This window comes from Brassica oleracea, chromosome C9, assembly GCF_000695525.1.
Source record: "Brassica oleracea var. oleracea cultivar TO1000 chromosome C9, BOL, whole genome shotgun sequence".
Lineage (NCBI taxonomy): Eukaryota > Viridiplantae > Streptophyta > Magnoliopsida > Brassicales > Brassicaceae > Brassica > Brassica oleracea.
Window position 1 is genome coordinate 52,569,114 of NC_027756.1, and position 12,682 is coordinate 52,581,795.

Consider the following 12,682-nt stretch of genomic DNA (forward strand, 5'->3'; position numbering starts at 1 on the left):
CTAAAAGCCTAGTGAAATTACATCTCAGCCCCTTGTGACCAAACAAAAAAACAGAAGCCATTTTTACGAATATATCCCCAGTAAATCGTCTGAGTCGTCTGGACGACTGAAGTTTAAGTCGTCTGGTACCAGTTTATTTTAAAAATAATTTATTAATCTTGTAAAAAAATATTTTGATGCGTGAAAAATAAAAATCAAGTAATTATAAACAGTTTTAAGTGATATAAATTAAGATATGATAAAATTGATTTGTTTTGAAGATAGATGAGTGGAAGTAGTGAATCATTAAATACTTTGGTTTAGGAGTTTGGCAAACATATGTTGTAGTATTGTATGTTTTGTTAGGGTTAGATTTTGGAAAACTAAAATGTTTTTTTCAAAAATTAGTTTTCACTTATATGTGTTTATTTATGTGTATAGTAAACACTTTTCAAGTTTGATTTGATTTTATGAAGTCTTTAATTAGATAATTAAGACTTCATAAAATCAAATCAAACTTGAAAAGTGTTTACTATACACATAAATAAACACATATAGGTGAAAACTAATTTTTGAAAAAAACATTTTAGTTTTCCAAAATCTAACCCTAACAATACATACAATACTACAACATATGTTTGCCAAACTCCTAAACCAAAGTATTTCATGATTCACTACTTCCACTCATCTATCTTCAAAACAAATCAATTTTATCATATCTTAATTTATATCACTTAAAACTGTTTATAATTACTTGATTTTTATTTTTCACGCATCAAAATATTTTTTTACAAGATTTATAAATTATTTTTAAAATAAACTGGTACCAGACGACTTACACTTCAGTCGTCCAGACGACTTCCAACATCTCAGACGACTCAGACGATTTACTGGGGTTATATTCGTAAAAATGGCATCTGTTTTTTTGTTTGGTCACAAGGGGTTGAGCTGTAATTTCACTAGGCTTTTAGGTTATTTTTGCATTTGATTCAAATTTGGGTATAGGTTTGGGATTAAAATCAAGTTGTGGGTTAGTTTTGGCAAAGACTTGATTTTAATTGGTCCAATATTTTGTACGCAGATCTCACTTTTATGTTTTTAACTAGTTGAATAGATTCAACAAGAATTAATCAAAACTCTCCTTTTCTTTTTCAACATTACTATTGTAACCATTTAACAGTTAGAAAATGTCTCAACTGATCCATTAAATATAATCTAATACTCTATCTGTTTCTTAATATAATATGTTTTGATTGAAAGCATAAAAATTAATAAATTTACTTTGTAAAAGATAATATTATTAAATATTATACATTAAACATAAATTAACCAATCATAAATAATGCAGTAAAATGTAATTGGTTGACAAATTTTAAATAAAGTTAAAATACCTTAAAAGTATCAAAACATCTTATATTTTGAATCATTAAAATTTCTCCAAACATCTTATATTGTGGAACAGAGAGAGTAGTTTTAAGAGAAATTAGAGAGTAGATGTCATCATATAATCATTTTCTTGGGTAACCCAGTTATCATATAAGACCATAATTAACGGCACCCCTTAGCATGGTTCTTAAGGGGTGGAGCCCATATTTTTATTAAAATTCAGTTATTCCTTCTCTTCCACAAGAGGCGAATCTGCTTTGGTTCTGGTATTGTTTGCGGATTCCACTGACACGTGGCGGTCCGCGAATGGTTCGTTTTTAATTTAAAAAAAAAATTAGATTAAAAAAACAAAAATAAACAAATAAAAAAAATAAGAACCCCCTTAACTCATGCTCTAAGCCTACGAGGAAATTAGAAAAACAAAAACTTAATATTAATTGTTTGGTCAAGCGATAACTAAAAGACATATAAAAAAATAGCTGATATGATGATATCTATATTTTATTGACGGGTTTTGCTTAAGTAACGAATAACGGAAAGGCAATCAATTTTACCATCAACTTATAAGGGATGGCCACATGACCTCAAATCTAAATTAACATTCTTACTTATATACATCACAGTGGCGCATGGATTTATATGATAAGATTGTTTTGACTCTTACTCTTACTGTTACTCTTTACATGTTTGAAAATAGTACGTAGGAGTTTGAAAATTTACTTTTCTGGTAGTTGATTTTGTAGCCATGAGACCATCTTTATTGGGATTACTTAGGTCTCTCATCAATAAAATAACTCAAAAATAGGAAAAAAATGGAGAGAGGAAAAAATCGTTCTTTCCACAAAGACTATACTAAAGTGTTGAGGGACTCAGACTTCCACATGACAACAAATTAATGGTTCAACCGATTTTTACTTTTTAAAATATATTTATACAGCTAAAATATTATTATTGTTATTTTTAAAAAAATTTGTGTGGTTTCTACCTACCCTGGATGTTCTAAAACTACCCATGAGACAAATCCGTAATAAACTTATTTATTTCCTTATTTCTCTCGGTAACAGGGAAATGCTCTATTAAAGTATTAATGATCGAATTAAATAGAAATGCACTGAGCATATGAGGGGACAGATGATTATTATTTGGTTCACACCAACTTTGCAGATCTGAATACACACACTGTTTGTATACATATATTTAGATTTGTAACCTGTAACTGTGATAAGGGTAAAAACTGATTGATCGAAGTGAAAGTGGTCTTTTCACATTTACAGCTCCTTATATAAACATATGCCAACGTTTGTACATTGTAATTTTACCTTTGTTTTTTGTCTGTTTTTTTTTCAAAGACAATTTGATAAACTTGTGTTAGTGGATCTAAATACGATTTATTGAACCGTTTAGAGGGAAATAGAACTCACGTCTTCTAGTCTGTAGAGTTGTAACAAATATTATAAAATTTAACATCAGATTTAAAGAATTCAAGAAACTTGGACGCTTGGATTTTCAGTTGAATTTTAACTAATAAAAATTCAAAAACTAGAGTCAAATGAATTAATTAAACTGAGTTATTGTTGAAAAAAAAATTAAACTGAGTTATTACTAACTGAAACCAATCTTACTTACCATAAATTAAATTACCTATATAATTATTAATTAATCTGTATCTTTTTGTAACCTAAACCTTTCTGAGCGCAACATCAATCTAAATTTTTTTGGTAACTACTCTCTCCGTTTTAAAATAATGTATGTTTTGAAGTTTTCACACATATTAAGAAAATACGTAAACTCCTGATAATAAATCCATTATTTTTCGTGATTAGCTATTTTCCACAGTTTTAACCGATCAAAGTTCAGTAAACACAATTAATGTCTTCGAAGTTCACAATTTTATCATTATTACATGCATTGAAAATGTAAAATATGTATTTTTTAGAAACAAAACTTTTTCTAAAACATAGATCATTTTGAAACGGAAAAAGTATAACATAAGTGTTGCAGCTCAACAATACCTAATCTCACTCTAAGAAAACCTTATTATCTATAAATATAATAAAACACACAGAAAATTAACTTAGTTTTTTTTTTGTAACTTAAAATTAACTTAATTAAACTGAGTTTTTTTTTCAGTTTAAAAAAAAACTTGTGGTTTACAAAGTGTAGCCTCTTGACTTTGTGGACGATGCAATTGCCGACTTTTCTGTACGGAGAGAGAACAGAAAATCTATAAATCAATTTAAAAAATATAGAAAAAAGAGAAAGAAAGAATGAAACCGATGGTTATTAATGAAAAACATGGTTTTAAATGGGGGAGGCAACAAATTTCAACGTTGCCTAAAAGAGGAAACCTCGTGAAATATGGCGTTCTGACTTAGTATTACAAAGCATCGACACAAAACTGAATAAAGAAACAGAGAATTAGAAAAAATAAAGACTCTGCTCTGCAACTGCAACTGAGGAGAACTTAACACATTGATATAAAAATGTAAAAGGAATATAAAAACGGAATAAAAAGAATTTATGTCAGTTTTATCAAAAAAAAGAATTTATCTAATAACTTGTAACCACCAGCTGTAACATCATTTCCTCTTTTGGAAATTCTTCTTCTGATTATTCAATGTGCTCTTCTCATTCTCAATTCCAATTTATTTTTCTTAATTCTTTTTTTAATTATTTCCTCTCACTTTATTTTCCTTGAGCTTTAGGATAACTATTGTAGAAAAGATGATTGAATGAAAAAAAAACGAGTATATTAAGAAGTTTAAAAAAAAAAGACTTAATACATAATTTTAAAGTTGTAAGAATTTCTAGTAATCTGAATAATTACTCACAACCATGTTAAATATCATAATCTACATTTTAGAATCAATATATCAATAGTTACCTTAAGAAGCTAATACCAATATTGTACCTCAAGGTTATTTTAGTGTATGTGCATGCAACACCTATATACACAAACAAGTAAAGCAAGAAAGCTATATCCTCTGTTGTCTAGCTTTCCCTTTTAAGAAATTTAACTTGAATTTGAACCATCCATTATTCATTACACATCTATTGTTAAGAGGTCTTATATGTACAATAGGAAAGTGAAATGTTAGGGTGGCAAATAGGTGACCTCTTTAGTGTAAAAGAAGATAAGAGAGATCGGGTTTAAAGGAGAGCCAGAATGCACATGCCCATGCTTGCATTCTCATTTTCTCTTTTATCATCATGTTTCGTCCATTACAGTTTCCTAATTTAGTAACCTTTTCTCTTCCTCTTGTCTCAATATACTTTCCTTTTTTGGCTCTTTGTTCTGCTTCACATGCACCTTCACAAACCGTGTGCATGTAGATGCATCCAAAGTCAAATGGAGAAACTCACCATTTTTATTTATTTATTTTATTTTATTTTTATTTACCCTACTTTTTTCCCCATTATTTACTCGCGTCTCCGTAGATTAATCCACAAGGCCTGGTAAACTTATGTGTAATACGGATTTTGACGGTGGAGAGACTGTAACGGGCTTAACGGGCCCTGAGTGCATAAATGGTCTCATCGCATGTTGAGGCCCACTAGAAACATCCTCACCGGATTTGAGCCCACAGCTCCACTAACAGACGCACAGCGAGTGAGATTCCAGGAGGAGAGAGATTAATGGAGAGTGACGGAAGATGGTCCCTCGCCGGGAAAGCCGCTCTAGTAACCGGCGGTACTCGTGGAATCGGGTTAGCATCTCCTCTCTTCTCGATTCGCTTCAATCATCTCGCGATAGATCAAAACTTACAATAACATATGAATCACACTTATTCACAGGCGAGCAATAGTTAAGGAGCTAGCAAGACTCGGTGCAAAAGTTCATACTTGTTCAAGGAACCAGGAAGAGCTTAAAGCATGCTTGGATGATTGGAAGTCCAACGGTTTAGTGGTATCCGGTTCAGTCTGTGATGCTTCGGATAGGGATCAGAGGGAGAAGTTAATTCAAGAAGTTTCCTCTGCTTTTAGCGGCAAGCTCAACATCCTTGTGAGTTTCTCTTTCTCCTGCAAATTGCTTTGCTAAAACGATTTTGTGTGTTTCTTATTTGCATTCCGTTCAGATTGCTTACGCATTAGAATCATCATATGATCTTGAAATCGTCCAACCCAATCTATTTGGTTGGTCGTAGGCCATCTCCAACCAAACTGCACAACATTATTTTAGCCTAATTTTTACACTAAAACCTCTCCAAGTTTATTGTCGCACTATAATTTTAATTTGGTGTGACACACTATTGACTCCACTGAAACACTATTCAATTATTTTATTAATAAAATGTACAATTAAATAAATGACAAATAAAAAGTTAAATAAGTATAATATTATAAAATAACTTTTAGTGTGAAGTTTAGTGTTGAAATTCCACCAAAAATAGTGTGGTTTTGACATTAAAATAGTGTTATGGGTTGGAGATGCTCTTAGCCTGCTGTGGTTTTGCCTTGAGTCATTGGTACATTAGCCTTTTGTCTCGTTTCAGTAATTCTAAAAACGTAAAGCTTATGGGGGTTAGGCTAGTGGCACTTGAGGGCAGTTCAAATGCCGTTGGCCACCAGAAAATTTATGTCGGCATCGAACTTACAGATTAGTCGGTTGATTTCGGTCGCCAGACATCGTGGTTTGTTGAAAAAAATCTCTATTTGTTTTGTATTCAGGTAAATAATGTTGGAACGAGTGTAAGGAAACCAACAATGGAGTACACGAGTGAGGATTATGTGAAAATCATGTCGACCAACTTGGAGTCCGCTTTCCATATTTCCCAAATTGCACATCCTCTTTTAAAAGCATCTGGGGTTGGTAGCATTGTGTTCATCTCCTCTGTAGCTGGCCTGGTCCGTCTTAGTACTGCATCTATCTATGGTGCAACGAAAGGTGAGTCAATTGTTTTCCACTATTCAGATTAAAAAAAAAACAAAAAACAAAGGAGGGTCAAAAGCAGATAACATTGTGGTTGTGGTTGTTTTCTCAGGAGCACTTAATCAGCTTACAAGGAATCTAGCTTGCGAGTGGGCAGGCGACAACATCAGAACCAACTCCGTGGCGCCATGGTACATCAAGACCTCACTTGTTCAACCGGTAGCTCTCTCTCTCTCTACTATACCCTCAAATAATGCAGTATATGGAACATTGTTTCACTTAGATTGATAAAGTTGTGTGGGATTGTGTTTAAAGTGAGACCGAGCTGAAGGTTATGTTCTTATGCAGCTACTTGAGAAGAAAGGTTTTGTTGACGCTGTAGTTGACCGCACCCCACTTGGGCGCGTTGGAGAACCAGAGGAAGTCGCATCGCTGGTTGCGTTCCTCTGTCTTCCCGCAGCCTCTTACATCACTGGACAGGTCATTGCTGTTGACGGAGGATTCACAGTCAACGGTTTCAGTTACGTTATGTAACCACAACCTCTCATCGCCACTTTACTATTACTACAGCAAGAACCCCCGTTCTTGAGGCCTTTTCATGGTGGTCTTGTTTGACGTCTTTAAACCTGTAGTAACATTCTCGCATTTGTATTTTCAACTTTTGTTTAGTGACTGAACCTTGCATTTAGTTCAGAGTTTTTTTAGAGGTCCCCCAAGTTGTCCCAAATTCCAAAAGCCTCCCAACTAAACTACACATTGATCAAAGGAACCCCCAAGAATTCTAGCTCAGCCCTTGTATTTTGTACTATGATAATGCCTGTCAATGTCTTTTTCCTTTACTCTTCCTCTTCTTCTTCTTGGTATGATGCTTATCGACGGACGACTCGACCTTCTTTTCAAACTTCTTTTCGCATAAGAGGACCCTGTAACTTGCGTGAGGCCCTTCAGATCGTGTGCCACCTCATTGCGTTTCCAATCTCTTGAAGCTCACTCATCACGTTGATAGTGTCCCTTATGTATACACGTCCTCCAGGTCTCAAAATTCGGTCCATCTCTAGCATGATCGTTGTCATGTTGCACCTGAACAAGGCCACCACATAAAGTTTTGTTTATAGTACTCTCAAATGGGATAGGGGAACACATTTTTTTTTTTTAATAATAAAATCATCCCGAAAACGGGAATTCAGTTTCGGTTACAAGGTCGATTTGAACAAAATTTTCCAAGTCATTTTATTACTAAACTAGCTTCGCCCACCCACTAAATTCCGCTAGTCCGTTTTTAAACTCCTTAGAAATCGATTGTCGTTCTCAACCTTCAACGATGATCATTTCAGGTGTAACTAGCTCTCGATGAACGCCTCGATACTTACAACCGTCACCGCCATTTAACACGCAAGATGCAATCGAGGAGAGGTTAGAGAACAAAAACCTGAGAAAATCGCTCCATAACCACCTGTACAATCCTCCAATACGCCGGGAACCGGTCGAGAACAAGCAAGACTGAAAGCCCACTTATCCTCGAACAGAGATGCAAAAAATCGGGCACAGAACAGCCGCAGTTTGTTGTAACCAGAAGAAGCTCCCTGACCTGCCAAGCTATAACAATGCAGCAGAAGCGTTTTTCTTTAGTTGGGAGTATGGATGTTAACATGGGTAATTATCCATGGGTTTACCAAAACCCACTAATAATGGGTTGGGTTTTATCCATCTAAGATTAATTGGGTTAACCATGAGTATTTATTTTAAAATCCATATTTATGTTGGGTAAATACAAAATGGTAATAGTGTACCCATGTGTTTTCAATTATATATATAGATTTTTACCACTTTAATTAAATTATATAAAATTTGCAAAATCGTTTTTTCCGTTAGAACTAAAAAAAAAAATTTTCTGCCAAAACCATAAAAATAATTTTCTCACAGAAACAAGTTTTTCCACAGAAACAAGTTTTTCCGCCGAAACCGAAAAATCGAGATTTTCTGTCGAGACAACAAAACCGAGTTTTCCCTCCGAAACCATAAAACTAAGTTTCCCGCCAAAACCGCAAAACCGAGTTTTCACGCCAAAACTGCAAAACTGAATTTTTCCGCAAAAACCGTATAACCGAGTTTTTCCGCTAAAATCACAAAATCGAGTTTTCCGACTGAAAACCGCAAAATTGATTTTTCCCGCCAAAACCGCAAAAAGTGTTTTCCCGACAATACCGTAAAACCCAATTTTCACGCCAAAACCGCAAAAACCATTTTTCTCGCCGAAACCAAAAAACCGAGTTTTTCTGCCGAAACCGAAAAACTGAGTTTTCCCGCCAAAACCGAAAAACCGAGTTTTCCTGTCAAAATCAAAAACAAGTTTTCAAACCAAAACCGCAAAACTGAATTTTCCTGCCAAAACCGCAAAACCGAATTTTCTCGCAAAAACCTTAAAACTGAGTTTTTTCCGCCAAAATCGCAAAAAGATTGTTCCCGCCAAAATCGAAAACGAGTTTCCGCCAAAATCTAACAAATTTTCCCGCCAAAACCGTAAAAACAATTTTTTCCGCAAAAACCGCAAAAATGAGTTTTTCTGCCAAAAGCATAAAGATTATTTTTCCCGCAAACCGCAAAAATAAGTTTTTCCACCAAAACCACAAAAACAAATTTACCGACCAAAAACCGCAAAAAGAAAATTTTCCGCTAAACTACAAAAACAACTTAACAAGTTTTCTCGTTACCATAAATGAGTTTTTATGTCAAAACGAGGTTTACTACTAAAACCGCAAAATGCGTTTTCCGGTTAAAATTGCAAAATAATTTTTTATTTCCGAAAAAACGAGTTTTTTCGCCAAAATCGTAAACGAGTTTTTGCGCTAAAACAAGTTTTCTATTAAATTACAAAATTTTGTTTATATATTAAAGCTCACATTAATGATATTGTAAAATATCATAATAAATAAGATAATATTTTGGGCACCCACAGATAAATCTATACCATATTGGGTTATTTTCTGAGTTTGGATTTTAACTTTGATGTTTCTCGGTTTTTGCAGGTTGGGTATAAACTGAGTTGGGTTATTTGTGGGTTGGGCTCGACTGGGTTATTTTACCCTGCGTTAACATCCCTAGTTGGGAGAACAAAGTGGCCATTACCTTTTTCTTTCGATGGAATTATAGACCCGCGGCGTGTAGCAAATCATAGGTTCTTGGGTAAGTATCGAACGGTTCACACCTGAAAAAGACAAATATTAAGCATTTTATACTAAGTAGTACGACTATATCCTCTTTAGTCTTGCTTTCCCTTTTAAGAAATTTAAATTGAAGTTGCACCATCCATTATTCATTACACATCTATTCTTAAGTGGCCTTGTGTACAATAGGAAAGTGAAAGGTTAGGGTGGCAAGTAGGTGACTTCTTTAGTGTAAAAGAAGATAAGATAGATCGGTTTCAAAGGAGAGCTCAGAATGCACATGCTCATGCTTGCATTTTCATTAATTATTCATCAAAATTTATTTCTCTGGATGGCTCTTTTTATTATGTTTCGTCCATCAGAGTTTCCTAATATAGCAACCTTTTATCTTCCTCTTGTTTCGATTTATTTTCTTTCTCTTTTTTTTGGCTCTTTGTTCTGCTTCACATGCACCTTCACAAACCGTGCGCATGAAGATGCATCCAAAGTCAAACGGGATACTCTTCCATTTTTATTTATATTTTTTTTTCCATTATAACATTTAAGGTTGTGTCTCGTAGACCAATCCAAGGCCTAAGGGCAACATTATTGCTGTCCTTGGGCCGCATCCTTAGATATTTTGGGCTGAAAAGAAAATAAAAAATAAGCAATAAAATGAAGGACGACTTTAACTAAGAACTTTTTTTTTGGTCCTTACGTGCCAGCTGGCAGCTTGTGAGCACGGATTGAAGTCGTGCTTCTTCCTCTCCCGATTCGCTTCGCTCTCGACGGTGAAGCATTTGGAGATAGGTGTTCCGACGATTTCATCCCGCAAACGAAATCCTCTCGGTTAGTTCGCAACACAAGACCGATCTGTTGTCTCCAGACTCGACATCCTTGGATTCTCCTCCGTTTTCGATAAAAAAACTTTGAATTTGTGAGCTTTCGATTTGAAATTTGAAGCTTAAAATCGAGAGGTTTCAGGTCGTGTGATTCGAATTTGCCGAGTATAAACTAACCTAGAGTTGCTTAAGGAGATTGATTTCAAATTCGGAGAAAGCTATATCTTAATCATTTCTTCGGGGTTTGAGCGGAAGTACTGTTGAAACTGATAGATGAAGCAATTGTAGAATCAATTAGGTTTCTGCTTGCTGTATTAACAGATAGATGTAGGATTGAGCTTTTGTGATTTATAGTGCTATTGGGTTTTGAATCTTTGGTAAAACTAAACATGGTTTCAGTTTTGAAAAGGTTGTATAGAAGAGGCTTAGCTAATGGCGCCTTCAAGATCAACAAAATCTAAGTACAAGAGAACTCCGCGTCCTAAAGATGTTTCTCCTCAGAAAGAGGAAGAAAGTATGAGCAAAACCAAACGACGGGTAAGCTCTTTTCTTTAATATTCAACTGGGCAAGCTGACTTTAGGTTATATGATTCGTGTACTCTCAACAAAGATTTGATTGTGAACAAAATTGTAAAGTTATGTTGCAGAAGGATACCAATCTTTAGATGTCTGCTAGACTTTTGAGTTGCTGTTTCTGTTCCATTTTTATCTCAAGAAGGTGACATTGTGTTACACTTGTCTCTAGTCTGCTAGCAATTTTTGTTGTTATTTTGCTGGAAAAATTGTTCAAGGATCAAGGATAATCTTTATTTTACACGCAGAAGAGGAAGTTGTCGGATATGTTAAAGTCTCACCAATAATCATCACATTACATAAAGTTTCTTAACAATGTCCTTACCATAACAATAATAATAAAAAATTCTAAGGACTAAAATTAAAGTTCCTGCATTGCCCTAATAAACTCATGACTACGTCTGTGTAGATAACGTTTAACGTGCATTATGTACGACTATAATGGGATAAATGGGCCGTAAGTACATAAACGGGCCCATCGTCAGTCGATGGCTAATAGGAACATCCCCATGGATGGATATGGGAGTTGACCAACTGCTTCACTCTGACAAGTTAACAGCCGCACAGTGAGATTCGTGGAGTAGAGATTGCTCGAGACAATGGAGAGTGACAAAAGATGGTCCCTCGCCGGAAAAACCGCTCTAGTAACCGGCGGTACTCGTGGTATCGGGTTGGTTTCTATATGTTTTGTTTTGGTTTGGTTTATGCAGTGATTAATAAACCTGTTGACATCTTATATATAACAACATTTGAATCAAGTTTATGACATCATTGCATGAATATTAAACTCATAATCTCTGTACTCTTCAGGAGAGCAATAGTTGAGGAACTCGCAAGATTCGGGGCAAGAGTTCATACTTGTTCAAGGAACCAAGAAGAGCTAAAAGCATGCTTGGATGATTGGAGATCCAATGATTTAAAGGTATCCGGTTCAGTCTGTGATGCTTCCGATAGGGGCGAGAGGGAAAAGTTGATGCAGCAAGTTTCCTCTGCTTCTAGCGGCAAGCTCAACATCCTTGTAAGTTTCTCTTCTTCTTTGCATATTGATCAGATTCTTACACATAGTATCATCTGGAAAGTTGTTTATAAGTTCCTTATCCGTCTGGATAATCTTATAACCAACCTATTTGGTTGGTCCTGGCCTTGAACTGGTTGAAACTTGTGGTTTTATTTTGCCTTTAAATTATTGTCACATTAGCTTTATGTCGTTCATAATAAATCTAATTTTCTTTTTCTTTCCAATTTTGTTTTGTATTCAGGTAAACAATGTCTAAGGACCCCAACCCCAAACTATCCCAAAAGCCAATTTATTTTTCTTTATAAGAGAGAGAGAGAAGAGGAAGGGAGAAAGCTCATCTGAGCTCGTCGCCGGAGCCGCCGCACACCAGGACGTCGTCAAGCTCGTCATCACCATCAACCGCAGCTCAAGGTAACCGGAAACCGCCATGTTTTGAGTTAATTTTCGGTCGTTTTAGTAAATCGACCATAACTTTCTAACCGTAGCTAATCTCGTGCATCCAAGGCCATCATCGTGTTCCTCCCGTCGAGACGAAACCGTAGACACCAACCGCGCCGCGATCGGAGCCCGGACGAGCCCTCACGCGCCTCCAGAAGACCGCCCTTCGCGCGCGCGTGAAACGCACGCGCCGCCGTCGCCGGCAAACTTTCCGGTAAACCGCCGCCGCATCTCCGCCGTCGCCGCCGGTGACCGACACCGGTGACTCGCCGGCGACTCGCCAACTCGGCCGAGTCGACCGGGTGAGTCAACTCGGTAACTCGGTCAAACCGGTGGTTTGACTGGTTTAATCGGTTTAAATTGATTTCGGTTTGGTTAGGATAAACCGGTCGGTTTAGTCAAATCGATTTCTGGTCAAAGCTTGACCGGGTTG

General features: G+C 35.8%; 2 protein-coding genes across 2 annotated transcripts in view; both read left to right on the forward strand.

Moving 5' to 3' along the window:
• The first annotated feature begins 4,956 nt into the window (after window positions 1–4,956).
• On the forward strand, window positions 4,957–6,947 carry LOC106318354 (tropinone reductase homolog At5g06060-like). The gene is made up of 5 exons (XM_013756290.1): window positions 4,957–5,072; window positions 5,161–5,368; window positions 6,034–6,250; window positions 6,348–6,454; window positions 6,584–6,947. Exons 1-5 carry the CDS (start codon window positions 5,002–5,004, stop codon window positions 6,767–6,769), a joined length of 789 nt encoding a protein of 262 aa, XP_013611744.1. The 5' UTR covers window positions 4,957–5,001; the 3' UTR covers window positions 6,770–6,947.
• A 4,332-nt stretch (window positions 6,948–11,279) lies between these two features.
• The window catches only part of LOC106315332 (tropinone reductase homolog At5g06060-like), a 3,668-nt gene continuing 2,265 nt past the window's right edge, over window positions 11,280–12,682 (forward strand). Inside the window, exons 1-2 of the mRNA XM_013753067.1 lie at window positions 11,280–11,463; window positions 11,604–11,815. Coding sequence (XP_013608521.1) covers window positions 11,393–11,463; window positions 11,604–11,815 — 283 coding nt within the window. The 5' untranslated portion in view covers window positions 11,280–11,392. The remainder of the gene's footprint in view (window positions 11,464–11,603; window positions 11,816–12,682) is intronic.

Bases quoted from the DNA above. Each gene is read 5' to 3' on its own strand.
- LOC106318354 (XM_013756290.1), top strand. From the start codon at position 5,002: ATGGAGAGTGACGGAAGATGGTCCCTCGCCGGGAAAGCCGCTCTAGTA. The intron at 5,073-5,160 runs GTTAGCATCTCC...ACTTATTCACAG, and splicing joins GGCGGTACTCGTGGAATCGG to GCGAGCAATAGTTAAGGAGC. The intron at 6,455-6,583 runs GTAGCTCTCTCT...GTTCTTATGCAG, and splicing joins AGACCTCACTTGTTCAACCG to CTACTTGAGAAGAAAGGTTT.